The sequence below is a fragment of the Peromyscus maniculatus genome, chromosome 16, assembly GCF_049852395.1.
Source record: "Peromyscus maniculatus bairdii isolate BWxNUB_F1_BW_parent chromosome 16, HU_Pman_BW_mat_3.1, whole genome shotgun sequence".
Classification (NCBI taxonomy): Eukaryota; Metazoa; Chordata; class Mammalia; order Rodentia; family Cricetidae; genus Peromyscus; species Peromyscus maniculatus.
In genome coordinates this window covers 65,940,525-65,958,805 of record NC_134867.1, presented here as the reverse complement: position 1 = coordinate 65,958,805, position 18,281 = coordinate 65,940,525, and the positions used below count along the sequence as shown (strand labels likewise).

Here is an 18,281-nt window from a genome sequence, read left to right as displayed (position 1 = left end):
ACTGTGTCAATTCATGTCTTGTTTTATGTTTATCTTCTTCTATCGGAAACACCTACAAACCCTATATAAGGTATATTTAAAGAAAATATAATTCTGTTTATAAATAATTCATCAGTACTGACAACTGACAGAAAATGAGGACCCATTTTAAAATAACTTTACTAAGAAACAGTTGATATACTCCTGGCCATAGTGTTAGTACATAGTCCAGATTCTTCTTTTAGCCTTCCTGACACTTTTTCTAGGTCACCATTACCCAACTTGGCCATTCTCTGGGCTACTTGGCATGCCTCTGCCTGCTCTCCCTGTTGTTTTCCTTCCTCTTTTTTCTATCCAGCAGCTGGGGTTTGCTGTGACTGGAATCTTTGTCTGTATGATAGGTTTAGCATCATGTCTCTAGACTAGGATTGCATGGTGAATAAGTCTGTATTTTATGGATCTACAAGTCATGAGCATATAGAAATCGTTGTTGTATGTTCATATAACATATTCACTGGGGGATATTCCATGACCTAAGGTACATAGCATGTAGACCAAGCCATGTACACTGCCTAATTTATCCAAAGATATCAAAGGAAATGAAGGATCTGTACTGCTGCATCATTGGTCCTCAGTGGGACTTTAGATTGTGTTTAATTTGACTGAGAACACTCTTTGTGGCCCAACTGCAAAAATCCCAGAGCTTGGAATATTGCTTACCTTAAAAAGACTGCAATGTGTACTTTTTGTGTGAATGTGCTTGATCTTCCTGGGAGGGTGGTGAGGTCCATGTTTTCTAGCATATTCATGTTTTAAGTAGTTGTTTCAGTACAAGGCCAGTTTCATTATTAGTTTCTCAATTAGCTGGGAGACCTCAGATATCTACAAATAGCCAAATTTATTGTGGCCACAGTTAGAATCAAGGTTCATAAAAACAGTTGACGTAGTTTGGAAAATATATTCTTGCAAATATTTAATGACTGATGCTTTCCAGCCCTTAGAGTGAACACGGAAATCTGGACCAACAGGGACTTAAATGGCTTAGAAATGTGGTATTCTAAATGTAGTGGTGCTGTGCAGTTTGCATGGTAGATATTGGCCCTGGTATAATACTACAGTTGCCTTCCTAAAACACACCCCCCTTTCTCAAAGAAGCAAGTTTTATAGTTAGAAACCACAAAAGGTTTCCCTTTATGTGAGCGATTATCCCAGAACTTCAAGTTTTACCCTTTTTGAGGATTGTTTTCTTATTGGCACAGAGCAGAACTTAATATTTTCCAGGGCTGAAATCGGACAAGCTTGCTGCAGCTTCTGGGCATGCTTCTGTAAAGTGATCCCTTAGTTGTGTGTGCAGTTACTGATCTTAATTTCTCTAAATTAAAGAATGTGGGAAGGGCTTGCTTGGGCTTGATGGGCACAAAATCTGGAGCAGTGGCTCAGTGCTGGCATTTCCTACCACAGTGTGCCAGATGTTTCCATTCTCTACCAACAACCCACATACATCTTTATATTAGCAAAGACCCCTCCCAAAGTTACCTTTGTCCTCCTCTGTGACCCTTTCTTAACCTTCTAGGCTTTGCAGGATGCTCACTTCAGAGAATGCTAGACAGTTCTCAAGTGTGGGTGGTTGTGAGCGCAGCAAACAGCACATGATTTAGTCATTGAAGTGAGCTTTAAAGTTGAGCTACAGTTGGGTTGAGCACTCTTAAGTCCGTCTGGGCCAGAGTGCAGCCTCATTTTCTTGGATAAGGTAAACTACTGGACATTCTTTATTGCTTTTTCATTTTGTCTTTGGTTTTCTATGATTTATAACAGATCATAAAAGAAAGGAGGAGAATTTATAGTAGACGAGCCTATTTACCGCCCATTGCTGAACTTAAGGATTTGGAATACTTCTTGGTATTCTTATATGGACCCAATGCTTTTTAATTGTTAGGCCAAAGAAATGTAGCAATAAACCTTTGAGTTTTAAAGAAAATTGTGGCAAAGGAAGGTGAGCTCTAAAATGGGCAGTACTACTTTCCACTTGAACACTTGAATGCCTGGAGGTCGTATGACATTTTTTAATCATTTCATTGCATTTGGAGATTGTTCTTCTCAGGGCTGGGGCCACAGAGGCCCCACAAGCCTGAGCTAGCATTCCTGCTGCTGTATTGTAGCAACCTATAGCTCAGGGTATTGTTTTACCCGCAAAAATTTCTTTCCTTCTGGATAAGCCATTTATTTAAAAATTTATACTTTAAGTAGTTCAGAGGAGAGGTGAAGAGATATTTAGGCTAAAATGTCATTATAATATAAATAATTCATATTTTACCTGCCTGACAAGTTTGTATATCCAGCTGTTAGTGGCTACGAAATTCTCAAAGTAGAAAAATTAAAAGATAAAATAGAGTGCTTGCAATAAAAGAGAGAGAAGACTCAAAATTATCAAGGTTATAAATGAAGAGGGGGCATCACTACCAACCCTATAGAAATAAGAACATTATAGGTCAACATATGTGCTATGTGTAACTGTAATTTAAATAACTTAGATAAATGGACTCATCCCTAGAAAGACTCATGTCACCAAGATCAACTCAAGAATTAATAGAAATTTTAATAGATTTCCAATAAGTAAAGAGATTGTATTAGTAATTTAGAATTTTCCATCAAGAAACATTTAGCTAGAGTAACTTCTCTGCTTGTCATAATACACAGCTCTGGAGACAAACACTGGTTTTTCCCACATTTTACCAGCCTACCAAAGAGAAGGAGCATGTTGCATCATTCTGTGAGACTGGGATTACTCTGCTCCCAAACCAGAGAACACCCAAAGAACAGAAAACTAAGACCAATATCTTTTATGACTATGGGTGCAAAACTCCTCAAGCAATTATAATAAATCACCTTCAGCAATATACGTAAAGGATTATCACTATGTATTACTATGAGCTAGTTGATTTATTACAGGAATGCAGGGCTGATTTAACAAGGAAAATCAATACATATAATATATTGCATCAGCCAAGTAAAACAAAAAAAAATATTGTCTCAATAGACAGAGAGAAGTTATTTGGTAGAATTTTAAAACTTGCCCCTGATACCTTCAACAACATCAACAAACTGGAACAGACCTTAACTCCATTAAAGTGATGTGTGCAAAACTCACAGCTAACATCATAGTTGTCAGTGAGAGGCAGATGAAAACAAAGACAAGGATGTCCAGTCTTTCCTGTTCTCCTCTTGCAGCCAGTATGCTAGAGTATGCAATCAGGACAGTTAGGCAACACACACACACACACACACACACACACACACACACACACACGCACACGCACACGCACACGCACATATACACACACACACACACACACACACTTTTGCCTTTGAGAACTATTACCAGAAGGAGATTTGTGGTTCTTTGGGGGTCCTCGTTGTCTCTGTGATTTGGGGTAAACACATTATCTTAGGGTTTCTATTGCTGCAGTGAAACGTCATGACTAAAAAGCAAGTTGGGGAGGAAAGGGTTTATTTGGCTAACACTTCCAGATCCTAGTTCATCATTGAAGTAAGTCAGGACAGGAACTCAAACAGGGCAGGAACCTGGAGGCAGGAGCTGATGCAGAGGCCATAGAGAGGAGCTGCTTGCTGGCTTGCCACCCATGGTTTGCTCAGCCTGCTTTCTTAGAGAACCCAGAACCACCACCCCAGGGATGGCACCATCCACTCTGGCCTGGGCTCTCCTCCATCAATCACTAATTAAGAAAATGCCTTATATCCAGATCTTATGGCAGGTCGTCTGCACTGCTGTGCCTGTGTTCCATAACTTCCTCCTCTTGCTGTAGTTTCCCAGCTCATGCCGACTCCCTGAGTCTTCAGTACCCATGCCCATGCTCATCCTCTGGGAAGGATCTGCTTTGACAGTGTTGTAGTGGGTCTGGCCCAGCTTCTTCACACACTTGTTTTTCTCCTGTTTCCTCCAGACTTCCCAGGTCCTAGGTGTCATGTGATATAGACCTTAGCTGAGTTCTGTCAGAAGCTGCACCCCTCCTATGCAGATTCCTCTGTAGCTCTGTGGTGTGTCCATCTGCCATTGGTGGCCTGGTCTTATTGTCAGAGTAAGGGCTGGAATTCTCACACCAACTAACATGTTATGAATATATTCACTTAACCATGATCCCACTAAACACACCTGTATCACATCAAGATAGAAAAAAACACACACTTGAGCTTTATCTGACGTGAGCAAATGGATCCAAATGGTTTGACCATCATGTGTGGGGTGTGCAGATAGGCTGACTCTTCAGCAATTCTCCTCTAAAGAGCTGCGTGTGGGGCCGACCCCTTCCTCTATTAACAGCCGTGAGAACACTTCCTGTGCAACACTAAACTTAGCAATGAGGCCACGTGGTGGCCCTGGTAAAGCTGTGTCCACGTGGTCTTGGAATAGGTGTACCCTGAGTGCTGGTTCTTGTGTCGGTTTGTGTCCTGTGGGAGTCACTTCACCCACTCTTGGTGATTTTTTTCTCCCTTCAGGTTTCACCTTATCTTCATTCTTTGTTTCCCAAATCACTAACAAATAAGGATAATTATATAAAACAGAAAAATACAAAAAACACTTTTATCAAAACAAAATTTCAAGAGGCAAACATTATTTAAAAATGAAGTTCATATGATTTAAACAGTTATTTAGAAGTTTTCAGTTTCATTAAAATTAAAAGTGTATAATTCCTATTTGATTCATTGTGTTCCAATTTTAAATAAAGATGGCATGGTTTAGTTTTCTTAAGACTAAAGAAATATTATTAAATATTTTCATAGGAAAGAAAAACAGTTTGCAATCCAGTGTCCCGGTTCTGCATACCAATGTTAAGATCACTCATTACAGGTCATGCATGCTCTGTCTAGACACACAGCTGCACAGAGAGGGACATAATTGTCAGTTATTTGCAAAACAGTCCCTGATGTCACATGGGCCTGTTGTGATTTCCCATCAGCTCATTTGATGTCAACTCTAGACCACAGCAGAAGAGCAAAACCCAGTGTGTGAGCGTTGTTTTACAGTGCATGAGTTCCCGCCCTCTGGAAGGAAGTGCTGGATAACTTGAAGGGTCCTTCTGCTGTCCACAGTGCTTGCTGGTCACTGTGGACAGCAGCCCCTGTTGTCCATCAGGTGCACACCACAGGGGCCTTTTCTTCAAAACAAAGCTTAGAGAAAGAACCATCATGGGTGGACTCCCGTAGGAAAAAGATGGAGCTTGAGTATTGTTCTTGATTCTACAAAATTATATTGCTTCCCAGCTTTTACCATGCATGTGTAAGTGGAGTCTGTGAGTGGGAGGAAGCCAAGAAAGCAGAAAGTCACCAACAATACAGGAGATGGAAAGTCATAAATGAGAAAGTCACTTACGGTACAAAATGGAGATATCTCATTTAACTATGCTGAAAATCAGAGCTAACAAGATGGTGGGATCTGGTCTTCCATGGAGCTTAGTGTAGAACAAACCATGAACATGTGAGCAGAGAAAGTAAGGATGGGCCTGTTGAGTGCTGTGGCCGAGGTGACAGCTGTGTGGGGAGGCAGGAGATCAAAGCTGGGGCAGACTGTGGGTCCAGAAACACTGCTGACCTCAGCAATGAGGTGTGTGTGTGTGTGTGTGTGTGTGTGTGTGTGTGTGGTCACGTGTTCCTTAAAGAAACCTGTGATATTGTTTAGAGATGTAATTTTTAAATCATAGAACTTAACTTCTCTGACATGGAAAATTTGGTGACAGAAGCATTTCTTTTCTTGAATTTGCTGCACCGAGTAGAGAGAAGGAATGATGCCTTGGGAGAGAGAAAGGGAAGGAAGGAGGGAGGGAGCAAAAACCGTCCCCAGGACTCTGCTCTCCCATCTTAGAACAGCGCCGCTGGACAAGCAGCAAACCCTGGCAGTTCTGCACACAGTGGAGCCAGCTGTGCAGTGTGAGTGATCCGGGGATCCGTGAGTCAGACCTGTGCACAACTGAAGTCCTGCACAGTCCTCTGTAAACCCACACCGTGTGACATGTGTGGGTGCAGAGCAGTAGGGGACCCTGGAGAGGCTCTTCCTGAGCAAACAGCTTTGCAAGTTATGTGGGAAAGAGGGATAAAAGCCAGGCAGGTCTCCCCTGTCAGTCACTCAGCTCTGCTGCTGTCCTCTGCATGGCCCTTGGGTTTCTCCCAGGGGTCTCTGGGGGTTTGTGCAGCACGTGGACACTCAGCGGCAGGGCGACTGTTTGGATTTCAGCTCTTGAGCCTTGGCCATGGAAGATGGTTCAGATTATGTTTAATGGTTGTTGATCTAATATCTGGCTGGCGAGGATATTTGTCCCTGATGGTCTGGCAAAGTTTTCAGGTCTGCAAACACTCATTGCTGTGGCCTCCGGCCCTGAGCACACTGTGGTCACACTGTAGGAATGTGACAGTTGGACCATAATTTTAGTTCTGCTCAATTTCTTTGTAAGTGATTTATAAACCCAACTTGAAAATTTATCTCAAATAAGTTGCAGCATTTTTGTTCTTCTCAGCACATAGGATTCCAGTTACACATCTAGTTCTATTATTGAACTTTGCTAATGAAGTTTGTGAATTATAAGAATGGCAAGAATGCTTTACTCAAGGACAAGCAGATTAAAAAGAGAGCAGCAGAAATAGAAGGGAGAAGATCCAATAACAATGTCCCACAGATAAACCACTCATGGTATAGACTTGTGCCAGTGCTGGTACCTTTGTGTTAACTGTGATCAGGAACAGGTTAAGAAGAGGATCAGAGCTGGGACTTATGTGATACAGTTTGGCTATGATAAAACAGTCTATCTTTAAAGGGAAATACACAATATGCAGTAATTTATGGAAATATAACCTGAAAACACAAAAGAATTAATGGAGTTACTGTTTTATAACTCTAGAGACATTTATCTCTTACTGGATGCTTTTCATTTTTTCCAACTTTTAAAAAGAAATAATACATATTATTTTGGGAAAAAGAGTAAACACGCCAGGTGTGGCCATGAAGTCTATAATTCCAGATGCTCAGTGTCTGAGGCAGGAATTGAAGCCAGCCCCAGTTAGCAATTTCAAAAACTGAGGGCTTGTAGCTCAGAGGCAGAAAGGGTCTGGGTTCGATCCACATCACAGCAAAATAGATACATGGAGGGGGCTGAGCACAGAGAGACAGACAGACAGATGGGAGATAAAGGGATGGGGAGAGAAGGGGTGAGCAAACACAAAGAAAAATCATGACAGTTCCGAGGCACTGAGCCTTCTCCCAGTGGCCACTATGGAAGCTCTTGGGTATTTCTTCCTGAGTATGTGTAGGTGTGTATGTTACATACTTACACATGTCCACAGGAGAGAAAAAACAAGATGCAGATACAAATACCATTTATTACTCTTGTTTTCTACCTAACATCTTTAAATTTAATTGTAGAATGATCATGGGGTATAATCATATAGAAATGAAGTTAATTTTTACATATTGATCTTTTTGATCTGACTGGACTTGTTTATTATGTATAATAGTTTTTGACTGTTTACTTTATGTACATATGATTCTATCATCTGAAAAATAAGTTTCAAGTTTTCCCACTCCAGGTGAGTTGTATTTCTCTTTACTAATTTCCCTAATTAGCAGCTATCTTTGTTGTATTACTGATTTTAGTGGACATTTCCAGGACTTTGCCATTAAGTGGTGGGTATTGCATGCCTGGCCTGGTGGTGCACAGGGAAGCCCCCTTACTGCTAGTCTGTCTGGTGCTTCTGCAGTCACGAGAAGGCTTAACTTCTGTGTCATGTTTTGTCTTGTTGAGATGATCATGTGGTCTGTGCTTTTCTTAGTGTTATAGTACATTGATGAACTTTTTTCTTTCTTTTCTTTTTAAAATTTGTGGTGGTTTGAGAACAACCCCTGTGTATGACTGAATGCTTTGTCTCCAGATGGTGGAACTGTTTGGGAATGGTTGGGAAGCCTTGTTAGAGGAGGTGTGTCACTGGCAGGCTTTGGTGTTCCATTCCCATCATGCTTTGTCTCTGCCTCCTGCTTTGAAGTCTGAGAAATGAGTTCTCAGTTATGCCTCTGCTCTGGAATCTCAGACTTCAACCCTGTGAAAACGGAGCACTAATTAATGTTTTCTCTGTGAGTTACCTTGGCCATGGTGTTTTATTACAGCAATAGAAAAATAACTGATACAATGACCCACCAACTTCACGTTCCTGGTGAGCACTGCTTGGTCAGTGTGCACACTCCTCTCAAGGATGTCCGATTTTTCGACATTGTATCATGATGTCATCTTCAAATGTGTTGGGCTGTGTTCATCTCTCTCCCTAGACACTTATGTGCCTGGCGGTGAGTTCTGTAGCTACTTGTATTCTGAATACGTGTTTATTTCATGTTCACTAGGTGAAAAACACAGATGCGGCGCGGGGCCACCCTGGTGACTAGTACACATTTTGTCTGTGTTGCTAGTTTTTCATGTCCATGCTGCTCACTGCTGAGTTGGCCCCGCTGTTCTCTTATTTCTTTTTAGCCAGCCGTCACTACAACCTCACACTCACCAACACTATCACACTCTCTTCTAATCCTATAATGTTGCTGTGGAAAAGGGACAATAGCCAGAGCTGAACCAAGCCAGGGATTCAGAAAGTGGGGAAGCTTGCCCAAGATGCCTGTGGAGCAATGACTCAAAGATAATTTTATTGTTTGACTTTCAATTCCAAGGAACATATTACCAACACCATGGTCACTGTGCGCTCTAACCTAGCGTGGTTGGCAATGGATGAGTAGTGCTAATGAAGACTCAGATTGGCTCCTTACATGGAAACCAACCCTTCCCCAGGTCTGAAGTTAGGTGGCTAGGGACCTACCAGAGCTGATGGCTTTCCTTTTACTTTAATTTTTTTCTTTCTTCCTTCCTTCCTTCCTTCCTTCCTTCCTTCCTTCCTTCCTTCCTTCCTTCCTTCCTTCCTTCCTTCCTTCCTTTCTTTCTTTCTTTCTTTCTTTCTTTCTTTCTTTCTTTCTTTTTCTTTCTCTTTCCTCTGCATTTAACTTGTTCTTTGAGAATTTTGTATAATATACTTTGATTATATTTATTCTTCTTTCCCGACTCTTTTCAGATGTACTGCTGTTTCTATGCCCACCCAATTTTGTAAAAAACAAAAACAAAACTCCCCAGTTCAATCTGTTCTGCCCACACACTCTTGGGTGTGTGGCCATCCACCAAAGCATGGTTGACCTACCAGGAGCTACCACCATAAAGAAAACTGACTTTCCATCTCCCAGGATGAAAAAAAACTGACTTGCCAATAGCTCCTCCTTAGGGGTGGTGTTTGATGCCCACCTCCCCTCTCCATGCTGGACCATTGTCTGGTTTGAGCTTGTACAGGTCTTTGTGCATGCTGTCATACTGCCATGAGTTCACACCTGCTTCAAGTCTTAGTTTTTTACATTCTCTATTGTTGGCTGGAAGATGAAATAGCTCTGTTTTGCTTTAACTGTTATCTATCTGTCTGTCTGTCTATCTATCTATCTATCTATCTATCTATCTATCTATTTCGAGACAGGGTTTCTCTGTGTAGCTTTGTGCCTTTCCTGGAACTCACTCTAGTCCAGGCTGGCCTCAAACTTACAGAGATCCACCTACCTCTGCCTCCCTAGTGCTGGGATTAAAGACACATGCCGCCACCACCTGGCAGTTATCCTTATCTTTTAATTTATTGAAAATTAAATTTAAATGGAATTTAATAATTCATTACTTAACTGAAAAAGCCCAAAGTTGTGATAAATGTCTGTTTCTTCCTGGACAAGTAAAAGCTCCTAACAATTGTGTGTTACAGTGTTGTTGTGCATGCTCTCTACAGGTTTGCTGTAGGTGTGTTCTCTACAGGTCTGCTGTCGGTGTGCTCTCTACAGGTCTGCTGTAGGTGTGTTCTCTGCAGGTCTGCTGTAGGTGTGTTCTCTGCAGGTCTGCTGTAGGTGTGTTCTCTGCAGGTCTGCTGTCGGTGTGCTCTCTGCAGGTCTGCTGTAGGTGTGCTCTCTGCAGGTCTGCTGTAGGTGTGCTCTCTACAGTTCTGCTGTAGGTGTGTTCTCTACAGGTCTGCTGTAGGTGTGCTCTCTACAGGTCTGCTGTAGGTGTGCTCTCTACAGGTCTGCTGTAGGTGTGCTCTCTGCAGGTCTGCTGTAGGTGTGCTCTCTACAGGTCTGCTGTAGGTGTGTTCTCTACAGGTCTGCTGTAGGTGTGCTCTCTACAGGTCTGCTGTAGGTGTGTTCTCTACAGGTCTGCTGTAGGTGTGCTCTCTACAGGTTTGCTGTTGGTGTGCTCTCTGCAGGTCTGCTGTAGGTGTGCTCTCTACAGTTCTGCTGTAGGTGTGTTCTCTACAGGTCTGCTGTAGGTGTGCTCTCTACAGGTCTGCTGTCGGTGTGTTCTCTACAGGTCTGCTGTAGGTGTGTTCTCTACAGGTTTGCTGTTGGTATGCTCTCTGCAGGTTTGCTGTTGCTGGAAAGAGGCTAAACTCCCACCAGTTTCTGTGGTTACTGCTTTTCTGTCTCACCTTTTCCTTCTCTTGTACTACATCATTTCATTGTTCAGTGATATTTTGAAGTTACATTTGATATTTTGAAGTTACATGTTATATCTTATAATGTCTGTTTTTTTCTTTCCATGTGAATGGAAGTTTGGTTTGTTGTAAATTTTCCATTGCTATAAACTTACTAACAACTCATTAAAAATCTCCTTTGATTTTGGCATCTAAGCTGGGTAATTTGCTGTTCTTTAAAAATTGCCTCTTGCCGGGTAGTGGTGGTGCACGCCTTTAATCCTAGCACTTGGGAGGCAGAGCCAGGTGAATCTTTGTGAGTTCGAGGCCAGCCTGGTCTACAGAGCAAGATCCAGGACAGGCACCAAAACTACACAGAGAAACCTGTCTTGAAAAACAAAAAACAAAAACAAACAAACAAAAGGCCTCTTAAGCATTGCCTTTATTTTTATCTTCTGAATTCTATTGGATATAGTTTTGAATATATCCAATTTGGACATCCTTCTATTTTAAAATCAGTTATCTTTCTAAGCTGAGCCTGCAGGTAGATAAGCCTAAGAGCATGTGATTACCACACTTCTCTACTTCTCATTAATAAGTGTGCAAAGTTCCTGCCACTGCTAATTCTGTGTATTTCCCTTTGATTCTCCTGGACAGTTGTAGAGGGTAGCCAGGCTTGCTAAATTTCACTGATATCAATTATTTACTTAGGAAAGCAAAGGTTTATTAACATCAGTCTGAAAAATTGTCAATCCAGAAAGCTACTGATAGACTGATAATGAAGACTGGTATAACTCTCCACACAGCCAGATCTCCTACATCCTTCTCTGGGGTCTAGTCCTATGAATCTTCCTGACTCTCCCCATCCATTCCTTTTTCCCAGATTGCCATAACTAGCTCAAATCCCACATCCAGTGAGCTAGCTTTGTCGGGCCACCCTTGCCTGAACCACAACCAACCTCTAGTTTTTGGCCAGGACCCACCTTATCTACCTCCACTCTATAGGCTTCTCACAGGCCACATGCAACCTTCCCACTCAGCCAGATCTACCCTCATACTACAGGCTTGGACCAGGAAGCACATTCTGCTCCCTAGCCTAGTGTCCTCTGTCTACCTGACTTGATTCTACCCAAGCCATTTTTAACCTCCAGGCCCAGCCTGCCCACACATCCTATTTTCTGCCATAGTCTGCTCTATCCATATCAGACTTAGAACTGACAAAGCAAGTCCACATGCCCAGATCTCATCACAAAACTACAAATAGTGTGAAAGATCAAGCCAGTATTTAACTTCCAAACCTACCAATCCCGTAGAAATGTTTGCCAATAAGAATTACATAGATGAGCAGGGTGGTGGTGGTGCACACCTTTAATCCCAGCACTCAGGAGGCAGAGGCAGGTGGATCTCTGTGAGTTCAAGGCCAGCCTGGTCTACAGAGTGAGTTCCAGGACAGCCAGACCTACACAGAGAGACCCTATCAAGACTTGAAGATAAAATAAAGGATCCAAACCAAATAAGCAAGGAATATGAACAATTTTAAAAACACAGGAAAGGAATATGAGAAATGTGGGACGCTATGAAAAAAATCAAAACTTTGAAATATAGGTATAGAGGAGGGAGAAGAAACCTAAATCAATGACATAGACAAAATCTTCAACAAGATAGAGAAGAAAATTCCCCCCAATAAGGAAAGACACATCCATATAGAAACAAGAAGCATACAGAACACCAAATAGACAAGACCAGAAAAGAAAATCCATTCCATAGCTAAAACACTAAGTATACATAGCAAAGAGTTTTGAAAGTCACAAGAGAAAAACCAAAGTCACAAATAAAGGAAAACACATCAGAATAATGGTTGATTTCTCAATGGAAACTTTGAACAATAGAGCAAGCAATGCGTTCCAAGTCCTGAAAGACTATTACAGCCAACCTGAAATAGTATACTCAGCAAAACTATCTGCCATTATTGAAGGAGAAAATTTTTATGACATAAACAACCTAAGAAATGTATATCCAACATACCAAACCTAAGGAAAATACAGGAACATTATTTCAGGCTGAAGAGAGGAAAGAACATATCAGAGAGACTATGAAAAGAAATATGATGCCATAATTCTTAAAACACAAAGTACACTGAGAATACAAACAGTTATGCAAAAATTAGCAACATAGTGGCTATAATTAACAAACATATTTCATTAATAACTTTAAATTTCAATGGCTTCAATTATCCAATCAAAAGATACAGGCTGACTGAGTGGAATATGTCTATCTGTTGTCTATAAGAAGCACATCTTATCTTTCAAGATAGACACTGGTTTAGAGTAAAAGGATGGACAAAAATACCATGGGACCAGGAAGCAAGTTACATGGGACCAGGAAGCAGGCAGGTGTCACTGTTCTAATATCTGATGAAATAGACTTCAAACTAAAACTAATCAGAAGATAAAAAGGACACTCCATTTTTCTCAAGAGAGCAGTCAATTAAGATATTACCACCTTAAACATACTTGCACCAAAGTCTGGGCACCCAATTTCATAAAAAGTATCTACTACTGGAATTAAAGATACAGATTAACAATCCATTAATGGTATGTTATTTCATTACTCCACTTCCTTCAGTAGACAGAGAATAAAAACAGAGAAATATCAGAATTAATTGATATCACACATCAAATTGACAGTTATCTACAGAAATTCCAGCTAAACAACAAAGAATACACATTATACTCATCAGCACATGGAAGCTCTTCTAAAATAGACCACATACTGGGACAAAGACCAAATCTTTACAAATTTAAAAATATTTAAATAACTCCTTGTATCCTATCTGACCACAATGCAATAAAACATAAAATTGACAGCAAACAAGTTTCTAGTAAATACAAAACCTCATGGAGATTAAACAACTCATTACCAAATGATGATGAGTCAGAGATGAAATCAAGAAAGAAATTTAAAAAATTCCTGGAACTAAATGAAAAAGAAACCATAATACAACAAAACCTCTGGGATCGATAGAAAGCAGTCCTATGGAGGAAATTTATAGCTCTAAATCAGAAAGCGCACAAATAAATGACTTAATGATGCAACTCAAAAAGTTGAAAAAATAAGAACAAACCCAGTCAACAGCAAGAAATAATACAAATCAGAGAAGAAATCAATGAATTAGAAACAAAGAAAACAATACAAAGAACTAACAAGTCTAAAGCTAGCTCTTTGGGAAGATAAACAAGATGAACAGACTGTCCAACTATCCAAAAGAAAAGAACCCAAATGAACAGACTCAGAAATTTGCAGAGAAACTATAATAGACACTAAAGAAATTCAGAATATAATAAGGTAATATTTTAAAAACCTGTCCTCCATTAAGCTGGAAACCCAAAAAGAAATATATGAATTTCTAGATTCAGCCAAACCACCAAAATTAAAGCATGGAGAAATAAAAAAGCTAAAGAGACCCATAACAAATGAGGAGATTGAAACAGTAATAAAAAGTTTTGCAGCTGAAAAAAAAAGGAGGTAGAGTGAGAGGATTCATAGCAGAATTTTATCAGATATTCAAAGATCTACGGCCAGTCATTCTTAATTCATTAAAAAAATAGAAACAGAAGGACCACTCCCAAACTCCTTTTACATAGCCAATATCACTGTAATACCCAAGTTAGGTAAAGACACAACAACAAAAAAGAATATTACAGATCAATATTCCCGATGAACATAGGCTCAAAAATGCTCAATAAAATATTTGCAAACAGAATATAGACATATATCAAAAAGATTATACACCATGAACAGGTTGGCTATATATTTAAATGCAGGGATGATTCAGTATACACAAGTCAATAAATGGTAATATGTCATATAAATGGACTTAAAAATAAAAATCACATGATCATCTCAGTAGACAGAGAAAAAACCTTTGACAAAATCCAACATGTCTTATGATAAAAGTTCTAGATAGAGTAGGGCTAGAGGGAACATACCTCAACATTATAAAAAGCTGTATACTAGAAACCCACAGCCACCATCATCCTAAAAAAAGCTTGAAGCAATCCCACTGAAGTCAGGAGTAAGACAAGGATGTCCAGTACTCCCACTCCTTCTCAATGTTGTATTTAAGTACTAGTTGGAACAATAAGACGAAAAAATTCAAATAGGGGAAGAAGTCAAACTATCCCTATTTTCAGATGATATAATACTATTCATTAGAATTCCTAAAAATTCTATCAGAAAACTTCTAGAAACAATAAACAAATTCAGCAGTGTGGCAGGATACAAATGAGCTTGTACAGGTAAATAGCTTTTCCATACACCAAAGGTAGACACACAAAGGAGATTATGGACACAATGGATGGAGCTAAAAGAGATTGAGTAAGGTAATTCAGACCCAGTCTGGTTTTCTGAGTCATCCCCACTCACTTTTGGTTGTGATTTGCATGGACTATCTTCTTTCCATTTCAATGTATTCGTGGTTTTGTATCTAAAATGAGTTTCTTGTAGACAGCATATAGGTGGGTCACTTGTTCTAATCCATTCTTCCAATCTCTACCACTTTTTGTTGTTGCAGAATTCAATCTATTTGCATTTAAAGTAATTATAGATAAGGAGGGAGCTTATTTCTGTACTTTCCTCACATGGTTTTTAGTTTTCCCCCTCCTTTCTCGAATATGTTCTTCCTTTGTCTTTAGTCAATTCTTGTAATAAAATGGTTCAGAGTATTTCCTTTTGTGTATATTTTATAGATACTGTTTTTGTAGAGATTGCATTTAACCTCTTAAAGCTGAAACTTTTGAATTTTATTTACACTAGATTAACATTTAATAACATACAAAATATGCTTTTTCTATCACTTCTACTCCTGCCTTTTTCAGCTTGTTTAAAAATTTGTTTTTTTATTTTGGAGAATATATCCATGCCATAATGAACATGTGGAGATCAGAGAACAGCTTTGTGGGGTCTGTTCTCTCCTTCCACCTTTACGTGGGTTCCTGAGATTGAGCTTAGGTTGTCAAGCTTGAGCATCTCACTGACCTTCTTTCATTTATTAAAATTAAAAGTGACAATGTTATGTATATAATGTATCCATCAAAGTATAAGCCAATAATAATTTTAAAATTCACTTGCTTCTTAAATTGTGTATGAAAATGTGGGTTTGCAAATCCAAGTTACAATATTAATTTTTTGACACTAACAATTTCTTAATAATGTGTTTGTCCCTTAAAAATAGTTACTAAGGGCCTGGAGAAATGGCTCAGGGGTTAAGAATTCTGATTGCTCTTCCAGAGGACTTGGATTCAATTCCCAGTATCTATACAATGGGGCACAACTACCTGTAACTCCAGTCCTCGGGAATCTGACACCCTCTTCTGGCCTCCATGACACTACATTCATGTAGTACACCAGATATACATGCAGGCAAAACACCCATACACATAGAAATAGTCTCCAAAATTATAGAGTTCTATTATTGTAAACTTAATTTAATAGTTGCTCATATATTTAACTTTATTGTGACCTTTATCCTCACGTGGCTTTGAGTCCATGTTTAAAGTCTTTTTACCTTACCTGTAAGTGGGTTCCCTTCAGCATTTCTATAGGACAGTCTAGTGGTAATGAACTCCCTTGATCTTTCCTTATCTGGGAAGTCTCAATTCCCCATCACGACTCCAGCGTGTTTACTAGATGATACAGGACTCTCGCTTGACAGAGGCATTTTCTTTTGATCTCTTTAGTCTGTCATCTACTGAAAGCACCCTGTCTGTCTGTCTCTGGGATTCAGCCTGGTTTGGGCTTTTGAGATTTACTACATCATGGATGAGTGAGAATCTCTTCCAGTTCATCTTGGGAGCTTGTTGAGCACAGATGTTTATATATCTTTTATTAATCTTGGAATATTTTGTGCCATTATTTCTTTAAATATTCTCCTTGATTCCTTTTTTCATGTCCTAAAAGTCCTGCAGGTACATGGTGGTCTGCTTGACAATGTCCCATGGGTCCTGTGATCTCCATTTCTTTTTCTTTTTGTGGAGATAAGATCTTGTCACCCAGGCTTCCCTTAATCTCAGAAATCTAAGGCCAAAGCATTTTGGATTCTAAAGTATCAGTGGAATGTATCTGGGACTAATGAAGTATATGTATCACACTATTGCAACAGATCTTACTAATTTAATGAATTTTTCTCTTTGATTTGAAACGTTACAAATAATGTATAAATTTTGTGGCCACTTTTCTCGTTGGTGACTCGTAAATGAAAAATGGTTAGTCATAACATGGTACTCTACTTTGTATTACAGCTTACCACTGCCACCTTGGATGGGAAACTTCAGCTGTTTGTGGTTGAGTGACTGCTGACCTGCTGGTAATACAGGAAGAAACGAGAAAGAGTTCATGGTTTAGCCATTGAGGCAGATGGGACAGTTTTTACAGGAGGCCCATGTTGGATTCCCCTTCTCTAGGACTCACCTTCCTCTGAGCTTCCCTCCTCTTAAGAAAACCCTCTTAGAAACAATAGCCCATCTGTGCTGGCGTTCTTCAATAAATATGAGCCTGTGTCTGTTTCATGGTTGTACCTGGAGAAGGAGGTAGAGAGGGATAAAGAAAGACAGGTGGGGGCCTGGAGCAGCACCTGACACTACAGAAGCCAGCTCATCTTATTCTGCACTCTGTAGAGTTTTGCTTCACGCCTGCCACTGTGGCAGCTGCACTAGAGAGTGCAAGGTGGCAAGGACGCCATGGCCCTGTGCTGTCCACCTTGATGTCCCTCCTTGATCTCTTCAGGATGAACAAGGCCCAGGGGACAGAAGATGGATGGACAGCCATACTCATTCTGGTCTTCTCAGTCTCTGATGAGAGGTTCTTATGATTCCTTTGGTATTTGAAAGATAAAATGATTCATATTCTGGGGAATATGTCATGGGTTTGCTCAACATTGGCACATCCATGTGTTTGAAGACATCAAAGCAAGAATGTGGTCGTGGTCCCAAGCCTGGCCACAGGGATTTGGCCCAGACCTTCTGGAATAAGCAATTTTTGTTCATTTTTCCCATTCCCTTGAAAAGCTTTCTTTGCAGATGTGGGCCTCATTCTTTTCCCCCAGTTCAAAGAGACTACTCTGCATTGCAGGCCTGTTTGGGGAGGGAGCTGGCCTTTCCTGTATAGCATGGCCATTTTCTGTGCTGTGCATGTAACAGGTGGCTAGTGGCCCAGTCTTACACTGGTCTCTCCAGTGGCTGCAGTAGAATTGGTGGGGCTGCTTGTAACAGGCACCCAGGGATGCCCTCAAGGACACTGCACCAGCAAGGTAAAAATCGGTGCTCATCTCCCTTTTCCTTGCTACTCATTAGCGTCCCAGTGCTGGATTCTTGTGATAGTTCAGGTGAACACTCTAAGCTAGGCCCATCCCCTGTCTCCTCTAGCAAGCTCCATTATCCACTCATAAACAAGTTGTGCTTCAAGCCTCCAGGGTACTTGGCCCTGAGCTGTTCCTCTCTGCCTTCCTGGGGGCCAGCCCTAGTTTTAGTCTGTGTCACCCTCCACAGGACTACCACTCCGCCACTGCCTAAACCATCTCATGTGGATTGGCTCACATTTTAAGAGCACAGGTCCCACACTGCCACATGTCAGCTTTGACATGATGAAGTACCCAGCTTCTGCTGTGCGCTCACATTGCAGTGACCCATGGGGCTTCGGTGTGCTGTGAGGTCCTAATGCCTGCCAACGTTTATAATAACACTTTTCGTTTTGAAAACCACTCCTAATTTTCATGT

The 18,281-nt window shown here is 40.5% G+C and overlaps 1 protein-coding gene across 18 annotated transcripts in view; it reads left to right on the top strand.

Moving 5' to 3' along the window:
- The window catches only part of Wdr27 (WD repeat domain 27), a 98,210-nt gene extending 81,137 nt beyond the window's left edge, over positions 1 to 17,073 (top strand). For all 18 annotated transcript variants that reach the window (XR_013045168.1, XM_076552954.1, XM_042261927.2 and 15 more), the window contains one exon: positions 16,809 to 17,073. Coding sequence is in view for 17 of the 18 variants with exons in the window: in XM_076552954.1 (XP_076409069.1) it covers positions 16,809 to 16,859 (51 nt within the window). In the remaining variant the exon portion in view is untranslated. The remainder of the gene's footprint in view (positions 1 to 16,808) is intronic.
- The last annotated feature ends 1,208 nt before the right edge of the window (positions 17,074 to 18,281 follow it).